Source organism: Lipotes vexillifer, unplaced genomic scaffold (assembly GCF_000442215.2).
Source record: "Lipotes vexillifer unplaced genomic scaffold, Lipotes_vexillifer_v1.1 scaffold534, whole genome shotgun sequence".
In the NCBI taxonomy this organism is placed as follows: Eukaryota; Metazoa; Chordata; class Mammalia; order Artiodactyla; family Lipotidae; genus Lipotes; species Lipotes vexillifer.
In genome coordinates, this window is record NW_006787833.1 from 3,624,863 (window position 1) to 3,635,236 (window position 10,374).

Below are 10,374 nucleotides of genomic sequence, written 5' to 3' on the forward strand. Positions count from 1 at the left end.
TGGGCCTGCGGGCCGGGAGCCTGTGCTCTGCAATGGGAGAAACCACAACAGTGAGAGGCCCGTGTAAAGCAAAAAAAAAAAAAAAAAAGATTGCTAACCAGAGAGCCTGCCGTTGCTGCCTGTGCAGAAGGGCCAGAGGACCCGAGTTGAGATCGCAGCTCTTGGCCCATCTTGGCTCCACTCTTGGTCACATCTGCAGCAGCAGCGTCCATCTGCAAAGGACAGATGCCTCCATCTCTGGGCAAGAGGTGTTGTGGAGAGCAGCCCTCCCAGGCCTGACCTTGCTCCTCTGGAGCCAGCCAACTCAGCACCATGACAGAGCGCCCCCTGCGGGGGACAAAGCAACCTGTAGTCCCAAAGCTTGGCGGCCCTATTGGAAAGCACCTTGGTGGAGGAAGGGGCGTCCTCAGTGGCAAAGCGGGCGTTCCCAGAAGCTGAGATGCGTGTTGTTAGTCCCACTTGAGAAAGACATGCCATCCCCTGACAAGGGGGACGTCCAGTGGGGAAGCGTTCTGCCCCGCCCTGCGCTCTCTCCTCTTCAACAAAGAACACGCCTCAGTCCCACCAGCCCCTTCTGTCACCCTGAGCTGCGTCACTGCTGGGCCTTAAGAGCCAAAAGCCACTCTCATTTCAACTGTGAGGTGTCAACAGCTTTCTCACTTGTGAACGCCATGCTACGTACTCACCATTATCGATGGATTCGGTTGTTGATTCATGGATATTCATTGGCACTTGCTATGTTGTAGGTACCATTTGAAGAGGTAGGAAGAGAGAAATGAACAGTTGAACAAGCACCATCCCCAGCTTCCAGGGTCTCTGTCTCTCTCTTACACACACACACCTCTCATCCCATCTTCCGAGACACACACACACACGCACACGCACACACACACACCCCTCATCCCATCTTCCGAGACACACACACACGCGCGCGCACACACACACACACACCCCTCATCCCATCTTCCGAGACACACACACGCGCGCGCGCACACACACACACACACCCCTCATCCCATCTTCCGAGACACACACGCGCGCGCGCGCACACACACACACACACCCCTCATCCCATCTTCCGAGGCTGGCGGGTCCACCTGCCCTCCAGTCCCAGCCCCTCCCCCACCTCAGGGAGCTCACTCCCTCTAGTTTTCCCTCTTTTCCTCTATTTTAAGCTGCTTCTCCGTGACCCCTCCCCTCCGTGCCCCTCCATGATGCTCCCACCCTCAGAAAAGAAAATACCCTCCCTGACTTGTCTCCTCCTACAGCTACCACCCCTGTTCCCCCTTCTGGTCACAGCAAAGGTTCAGGAGGATGGACTTGCTGCCCCCTTTCCCATGTCCCATTGATCCCTCAGTCTCTGAGGGTCCAGCTTCTGGTCCCATCACCCCCATGGTCACTGGAGGTCTCTGGGCACCAAATTCCACAGGCGCTTCTCTGCCCTCCCCTGTCTGAATCAAATAATGTCATCGTCTTTCTGCCTCCAACTCGCTCTTCTTTCCCTGACACCTCCTTATCTCTGCGATGGACACCACCACTCATGCAGCCCCTCAAGCCAGGAACTTGAAAGTCGGCTTTGACGTCATCTGCTGTCTCCCACCTGCTCCCTTCTCTGGCCTCTTATTCATGATTTCCTCTTGTTTTCATGTCTTTAAGAGCTCCATCCCTTACTATCCATGCACACCCTCCCTGGCTATAATTAGGGCCTTCATAAGCCTCTCCTGGTCCTGAAAATCTCCTTGTTCATCTCTGCTTCTGGTCTTGGCCCCTTCCATTCTATCCTATGTGTTGCCACTGAGCACCTTTCCAGAATTCTTATCTGATCCCCCACTCATGGTGTTCCTGGCTTTCCATTAGCATGCTAAGGCCACCCTCCGCGTGTCCCTTGTGACCTGACTTGTGCATGCCCATCCAGCCTCATGTCTCCCCCTTTCCTGCCCCCTCACACACATCCGTTACAAGCAGCCCAGCGATCAGTGTGTGACCAAGATCGAAGTCAACGACAAGACCCTTGTTTAATGCTGTGAGGCAAGCTCCCCAAACTGAAAACAGTGACCCTCTGGTGGTGTCCACCAGGCAAGCTTAAGAAATAGGTCGAGAAAAAATAGAAGGAAAATATGCCTACCCACCCAAGGGAGCCCCTCTGTCTTTTTTTTTTTTGTAGATACAGGTTTATGCTCAGGATGATTCCTCCATGTCTGGGCTATTCCTTTCATTGTGTATTCTCCAGCCATGTCCTCAGAGCTCTGGTCATCGACACTGTTTGTAGGAAAATAAATAGAGATTAGATGTGTCTCCTCAAACTTAGAGTTTCACAAACAATAAACAAAAGTGAGCTACAGAAAAGAAAAAAGAGAGAGAGAGAAAGAGAGGAGATGCCAGGAAGCTTTAATCTGGGAGAGGGGATTTTACAATTGAGTTCATGACCCGACTGTTGGTGTCTTTCCTGGCTGATTAAGACAGCCGGTGCTGTTTCCTGTCACTCACGGTAACAATGATGGTATGGATCTAAAACGAGGTGCCTGCTAACCAGAACTTGCTAGATCTCAACTGGGTGTCCCAGTTAGGATTTTCAGCGCTGCTGAAAGTCTCAACATCAGAGATATTTGGCCGCAGAAACTCACAGCAGTGTTAATTATCCTTCTCATTACGATCGCTCCTTTTTGCTACCAAAAGCAGGCCTTCCAAATGTGACATTTGTGTTCATTACAAAATGAAATCACTGGGCCATTTAATTAACACTTGCTGTAAATAGTCAGTGATTCCCAAGTGCCAAGGGGTGGATGTGAGAGGGCGGAGGAGAGAGGGGGCCCAGTGGGGGAAACCTAGCTGACGTCATCTTGCTGGATGATGTTCAATCTCCACCCCCTGAGACTTCTACACGTTAAAGGGGACCAGACTCCCCAAGGCTTCAGAGCCTTCAGTATTTAACATGCTCAAACATGTACTAGCATAGCACATATTTATTCCTACTTAGACCTTCTGATAATATATCCTCAGGTTAGCATCATCTGGGTCAGGTTGGGTGTGGCATCAGTCATGGTACTGAGCCAGGTTTGCCCTTGGCCTAGAGCACCGTTTCCTTTGACTCAGAAAGAAGCCCTAAGGGACTACCCTGGTGGTCCAGTGGTTAAGAATCTGTGCTCCCAATGCAGGGGAACCAGGTTCGATCCCTGGTCAGGGAACTAGATCCCACATGCCACAACTAAGAGCATGCATGCCTCAACTAAAGGTCCTGCATGCCACAACTGAGACCCAGCACAGCCAAATAAATAAATAAGTATTAAAAAAAAAAAAAAAAAAAAAACCCCCAACTAGAGAAAGCCTGCGCACAGCAACAAAGACAACGCAGCTAAAAATAAAAAATTAAATTAAATCTTAAAAAAAGGAAAAGCTATAAGGGACCTTAGAAATACATCTCTGATTTGAAACCCTTAGTTTTATAGAGGAGGTCATCAGAACTCTTGAAAAATCAACCAGAAAATTCAATTAAATTCTATTTTGCAAAAAAAAAAAAAAAAGCCCTAAGATTCAGTCCTACTGGGAATTCCCTTGGCAGTCCAGTGGTTAGGGTTTCACACTTTCACTGCTCAGGGCCCGGGTTCAATCCCTGTTCAGGGAACTAAGATCCCGCAAGCTGTGCGGTGTGGCCAATAAAAAAAAAGATTCAGTCCTACTAAATATGCTGAAGAGCCTGTTTTAAATTGTAGGTTTTATTAGTGTTCAGGTACTTGGGGCCAACAGATCAGGAGATGACTGCCATTGAAAAGAGAGATTGCTACTCGGTTCCCAAGAGGAGGGGGTACCCCATGCCAGGCAGAGCCACGTGGGGAAGCACCAGGCTCAGCCAGGAGGCAGAGGGAGCTGGGGATCTGGGGGCACCAGCGTTTATTGTGGTTTCTGCAGGAAAGAATGGGTGAGGCAGGGTAATCAGGCTTAGGATTGGCTAGATTGAATAATTTCAGCAGGCTTTGGTGCATGTTATAGCTGTCCCAGGTTATCCAGTTGCTGGCCCTGGGATAATTGAGGCAGGTGCATAGGGGCCTGGAATGTGAAATCCGCATAGGGGAGGCGAGGAAGTGTATGTGGGCGCTGGATTGGCTGGTCTGCCTGCAAACGGTGTGCTCACAGGTGAATCCTTTACCATCTTTAGGAATTGGCTAAGCCTGGGAGGGGCTGTCCCTCCAGGGTCAGCAAGGCCCCAGACGTCAAAGCATCCAAAACGCATAGTTAATACAGAATCAGACTTGGAATTGTCCACACAGACCCTCTGAAGCTACGAGACGTCATTCATTTCCTTAGGTTTACCCAGAGACCTGGAATTTTCTTTGTGAACCCGGTCTTTGAGGAAGCCCTCTGAGCTGGTAGGTAAGCAAATGCAACATCGCCACCTACTGCCCAAAAGGAGGACCTTTGACCAGGCTCTCAGGAAAATCCAAAGGAACAGAACTGGCATCAAGACTTTGAACACACACCGTCAACCTTCCCCATTTCCCTAGAAGTGTCTTCTCCGGTAGAGTGCGCTGGGCCTCGGTGTGGGATTGAGATGACTGAGGTCTGTTTTTCTCTGGGCACTTTTGACTCACTAGCTTCCTAGCGCAGAAGGAAAGTTCGGGATGAATTAAATATCCAGGGTTGGGCTTCCCTGGTGGCGCAGCGGTTGAGAGTCCGCCTGCCAACGCAGGCGACGTGGGTTCGTGCCCTGGCCGCTGAGCCTGCGCGTCCGGAGCCTGTGCTCTACAGCGGGAGAGGCCGCAACAGTGAGAGGCCCGCGTACTGCAAAATATATATAAATATATATATTATACATATATATATCCAGGGTTACAGAACAATAATATGGCAGGCCTGGAACTCACAGTGTTTCCCAGGCTGTTTCTTGGTGATAAAGGTTAACAGGAAACTGCTTTCCAGTTTCTTTCAAAAGGAGGTGATTTTTTTTCCCGTCCATCTCAGAATATGCTTGTTATTTCTTCCACCTTCCTGTCTCTTGTGCAGCCAGGGAACAGATACTATCTCAAAAGGCATAGAGTTTGCCATCTCGTTTCAGTTTTCCATTATTAGAGAGTTGGAAAGGGAAGTGTTACTTTTTTTTCTTAATATGCTGTTGAGGAGAAAATGGGGGGCCGGGGGGCAGAATGTCTTCGCTCCTTAATTCTCAAGAATTAAAGCAAATGGGATCAAGATGTAAGGCACTGCTTTGAAAAAATTAAGTTATTTCAGACCCAACAGCTTTAGACTCAGAATTATTATCCCAGAGCTAAGGTCACTGACTGGCAAACTCTAGAAGCCTCTGCTGTTCTTCTGGCTCTAGGATTGAAAGTCATCAGCAGCCCTGTGTGGGCAGCTTTCCATGTTCACGGTGAAAGAAGGGGCAGAGGGACAGGGGCTGGGTGTGGAGTATAAGACCCCCAATCATAAATGGTCTGGGAAATCATTTATTATTTTTTCTCCCTCCTGCATTGTCTTTATTGCCTATTTCACTGTCCAGTAAGAACTCCCACCAATGGTGTGTGGAGAGAACAGTTGAAAGCGTCTTTCATTCGTAGAACCTTAAATGTTGGTGCCAGGCTCTGGATTAGTGCTGGGGATGCAAAAATGAATGAGATTTGGTCCCAGGCCTCAAGGAGTTAGCAGCCTACTAAGAAGTCATCTCAGGGAACAGAAAATCACGGGACCCTAGTTGCGGCGAGCGGGGGCTACTCTTCATTGCGGTGCGCGGGCTTGTCACTGCGGTGGCTTCTCTTGTTGCGGAGCACAGGCTCTAGGCATGCGGGCTTCAGTAGTTGTAGCATGCGGGCTCAGTAGTTGTGGCTTACGGGCTCTAGAGCACAAGCTCAGTAGTTGTGGCGCACGGGCTTAGTTGCTTCATGGCATGTGGGATCTTCCAGGACCAGGGCTCGAACCTGCGTCCCCTGCATTGGCAGGTGGATTCTTAACCCCTGCGCCACCAGGGAAGCCCTACTGCACCATTTTATATCAGGAACTTGAGCATCTGAGGATTTTGATATCCTGGGGGAGGGGTGGGTCCTGGAACCAATCCCCTGTGGATACCAAGGGAAAACTGTGTTTTGCTTTGAGATGTAGTGAAAGTAGTACAGCTTTACAGTTCCTCTGAGACCACTCAGACCCTTTATGGAGACCTCCATGACCTAGAATACTTGCTCCAAAAGCCGGAGGCAGGTGCTTGTTTTTTTTTCTTTTTTTTTTTTTTGGTAGGGAAGGGGGTGATGGTAGAGATCAACCAGCCAGCTCATTCCCAGGCTTTGCATGAATAAAGACTATATTGTAATTTCCAAAAATTTTGTAGACCCTCCATGATGGTAATTGTCAGACTAATATCCGTGGATTGAAAATATCTACTAATCTCTGAAGATTACTCTGGATTCAATTACAAATTTAAATGAATCTGTGTTGTACTCATCACGACAGCCTCTGCACACATCTGTAAAATGGTCAAAGATGTTGTTTACTTAGTCTGTAGACAAGAGGCTGAAAACTGGGGGGTCACGGGGTCGCCCAAGCCTACACACACATTTTGTTTGCCTTACAGCGTTGGTGTGTTGTTTTTGCTATCATTGTTGTTGTTTTCATCTGAATTAGGTTCCAGTATTTGAAAGCAGCAGACTTCTTAGGTGGGGAACTGCTGACCACGTCCTGCTGTCTTTTACAGACTGGCAAGCAGAAGCCCAGCAAGGTTATGGGACTTGCCCTGAATCACACAGCGCTGGGCCCAGATCACTGGGCTCTCGGCTTCCTCCCCAGGATTCTTTCCATCACATCGTAACGCTGTTCTGGACGATCATAGCGCTTGTTTCTTCTCATTTCACCTCCTGCCCCCTCTTGGGGCCCCCAGTTTCCACGAGGCAGGTACCCAGTGCCCTCCAGGGGTTTCCACCCCACTCAGAACCTCTTCCCCGCCAAGGCTCTGCGTGCCAATCATTTCCTTCTCCCCTCTCATCACAGCTCCCTCAGTGCAGCTGAGCCTTAGACAAGTACAAGTGCCTTACCTAATTCAGGAATTGAATAAACTCCAGAGTCGATGTGTAAAGGATCATTGAATGTAAACTTAAATAATTTCAGCATGTGTCGTCTTGACAAAAATCCATAAGTTTCATCTGGATAAAAAATCCAATTCTCATTTGGCTTCATGTGCATGAATATCACGGCTTTAAGAACACCAGCCACAGCTTTCTGGATGTGCAGACGTCAAACCCCACCCTGCCATCTTCACGAAGATCTGTTGTAACCATCTTAAGGAGAAATAGGGCCCTTCTTTCGATTAAGCAGAAGAAATTATCTTTTAAAACTCCAGCTCAACAGTGACGGGGACAAAAAGTAATGCAGTGGAAACAAATGACATAATACAAGAATTGGAAAGCAGGTAATGAAAAAGGAAGTAAATGGTCAAGTTCAGGTTTACTCTTAGAGGTTGATGGCAGGCCGGCTCTTTGCTGTGAGAAGGGCTGTCAGTCATGATGGTCCTAACCCACAGTAAACGAACTTGAAAAGCACTGTTTTCTCTCAAAAAGGAATGGTGGAAGCAATAGACGATGCCTTTTTCTTTTGTTCCTGTTGGATTGGGCGTCCGTATCCTCAAGTCAAATCATGTAACTCGGAGAACACTTGCTTTTCTGCCTGATCGGTTGATGCTGCTGTAGTTCACTGGCAGTTCTTCTCTTCCAGGTTCTATATAGAGAGCATCTCATACCTGAAGGACAACGCCACCATAGAGCTCTTCTTCCTGAACGCCAAGTCCTGTATCTACAAGGTAAGAACTTCCTCTTCCTGTTCAGAGTTTTCCATTGAAATTTGAAAGCCTCCTTTGAAGCTGGGAATCCCAACTTGCTGCCCCTAATGCGATGTTATTGATTAGTAGAAGTAATTTATAAATTAATGACTATAAATAAATGAGAGCTCCGTGGAGCTAAAGCTATCAGGTGTTCGTAACGTGCCTACTTCCAGTCCCATCACTGTGTTTTAGCTCCTTGGAGGTGTTCCTTAGCTTGATTTTAGGGGTCTCCTGAACTTGGCAACTGTGGCCAAAAGAGGGAAAACCAGACCAATGTGACAAATGCACTAGGTCTCACAATTATAAATGAACCTCTTATAACCAAATGCATGTATATTTGATCATTTTTGGATGTTCTGGAAGTATCTCTCAAAAGGATGCTCTTGGCACTTTGGGTGAGACAATTTTTTTTTTTTTATTGAAATATAGTTGATTTACAGTGTGTTAATTTTTGCTGTACAGCAAAGTGATTAGGTTTTATATATATATATATATATATATATATATACACACACACACACATATATATACACACACATTCTTTTTCATATTCTTTTCCATGATGGTGTATCACAGGATATTGAATACAGTTCCCTGTGCTGTACAGTAGGACCTGTTGTTTATCCATCCTATAGATACGCGTTTGCACCTGCTCATCCCAAGCTCTTACTCCACCCCTCCCCCACACCCCTCCCCCTTGGCAACCACAAGTCTGTTCTCTATGGGGTGGGACAGTTTTTTTTACCGTGATAAAAGTTACCATGGTCTCCATTGATAAGTATACAGTTCAGTGGCATTAAGTACGTTTACCTTGTTTTACAGCCATCATCACATCCATCCACAGAACTCTTCATCATACAGAACTGAAACTCTGTACCCCTTAAACAGTAACTCCCCACTGCCAGCCCCTGGCAACCTCCATTCTATTTTCTGTCTTTATGAACTTGACTACTCTGGGTACCTCGTGTGAGTGGAATCACGCAGTATTTGTCCTGTTGTGACTGGCTCATTTGACTTAGCATAATGTCCTCAAGGTCCATCCATGTTGTAGCCGGTGTCAGAAGTTCCTTCCTTTTTATGGCTAATATTCCATTGTATGCGGTTACCACGTTTTGTTTATTCACCCACCAGTCAGTGGACCCTTGCGTAGCTTCCACCTTTTGGCTGTAGTGAATAATGCTGCTGTGAACGTGGGTTTATAAATATCTGTTCAAGTCCCTGCTTTCAGTTGTTTTGGGTGAATACCCAGAAGTGAAATTGCTGGAACATATCATAATTCTATTTTTCATTCTTTGAGGAGCTGCCATACTGCTTTCCATAACGACTGCACCATTTTATATTCCCACCAACAGTGTGTAAAGATTCCATTCTGCACATCCTTACCCACACTTGTTATTTTCTGGAGTTGTTTTTTTTGTTTGTTTTTTTTTAATAACAACCAGCCTAGGAATTCCCTGGCAGTCCAGTGGTTAGGACTCTGCGCTTTCACTGCTGAGGGCACTGGTTCGATCCCTGGTTGGGGAATTATGATCCTGCAGGTTGCACAGTGCAGCCAAAAAATAAATAAATAAATAATAGCCATCCTAGTGGTGTTAGGTGGTATCTCACTATGGTTTGGGTTTGCTTTTCCCTGACGGTTAGTGATGTTGAGCATCTTTCCGTATGCTCTCTGGCCATTTGTACATCTTCACGGACACGTCTGTTCAAGGGACAATTCTTAATTGAGTGGGACAGTCCCTTGCATCCAGTTCCCCCATATGCTTGTAGTGTTTCCTTTCATTGGATAACCCAAAACACGCACAGAATCCAGCACACACCCCATCCCGGGGGAGAGGGGCTTGCAGAATACCGCTCCCCGCCCTGGGTTAAGAATCATAACCAACAGAATGTATTTAAAGTAAACACCCATTCTGCACCCGCCCTCCAACGCGCCCCCTTCTGTCTCAGGAGTGCAGCCTTAGGTCAGCTCATTAATGACCAGGGAGAATGGTCATTAATGACGGCTGATACTTAACGCCCATGGCACCGTGGTGGGCTTGGTGCTGAGTGCTTTCTGTAAGTTGTGTGGCTGCATCTTTGCACCATCTCTGAGATGAATACTATTCTTTATCTTAGTTTTCCCTGTGAAAAAGATGAGGCACAGGGTGGTTATGAGATTCACCCGGAGTTGCATATCCACTGAATGGCAGAGTCAGTCAGGGCTGAAGTTGGCAGCCTGATTCCAGATCACAGATCTCACCCGCTGGGCTGCACTGTGCCCTGGAGGGCAGACTCTCCTTAGAGAACTTCAAAGCCAAGTACACCTGTTGTAACACGATCAATGGCTGTATTCAGAGGAGATCCCGCTGCCTGTATTTTCCTGTTTAACTAAACCTAGTTTGGAGGGATTGCAACAACTGACTACACATTAAAGCACACACACAGGTGAAGCGGTCTGTCGGCCATCACTTTTCATTCTGGAAGTTCTCCAGCACATCACTGCACAGAATAGCTCCACTGAATGCAAATGTTCAAAATCATGGAGGACGTGGTAGTGATCAAATTCAGTTCTGTGAAAGAACCTCACTTGGTGACAGCTGCTG

The 10,374-nt window shown here is 47.3% G+C and overlaps 1 protein-coding gene across 1 annotated transcript in view; it reads left to right on the top strand.

Annotated features, from left to right (window-relative positions):
- FRMD4A (FERM domain containing 4A) overlaps positions 1 to 10,374 on the top strand; it is a 306,388-nt gene that overhangs the window by 172,591 nt on the left and 123,423 nt on the right. The window contains exon 5 of the mRNA XM_007460894.1: positions 7,687 to 7,771. Coding sequence (XP_007460956.1) covers positions 7,687 to 7,771 — 85 coding nt within the window. The remainder of the gene's footprint in view (positions 1 to 7,686; positions 7,772 to 10,374) is intronic.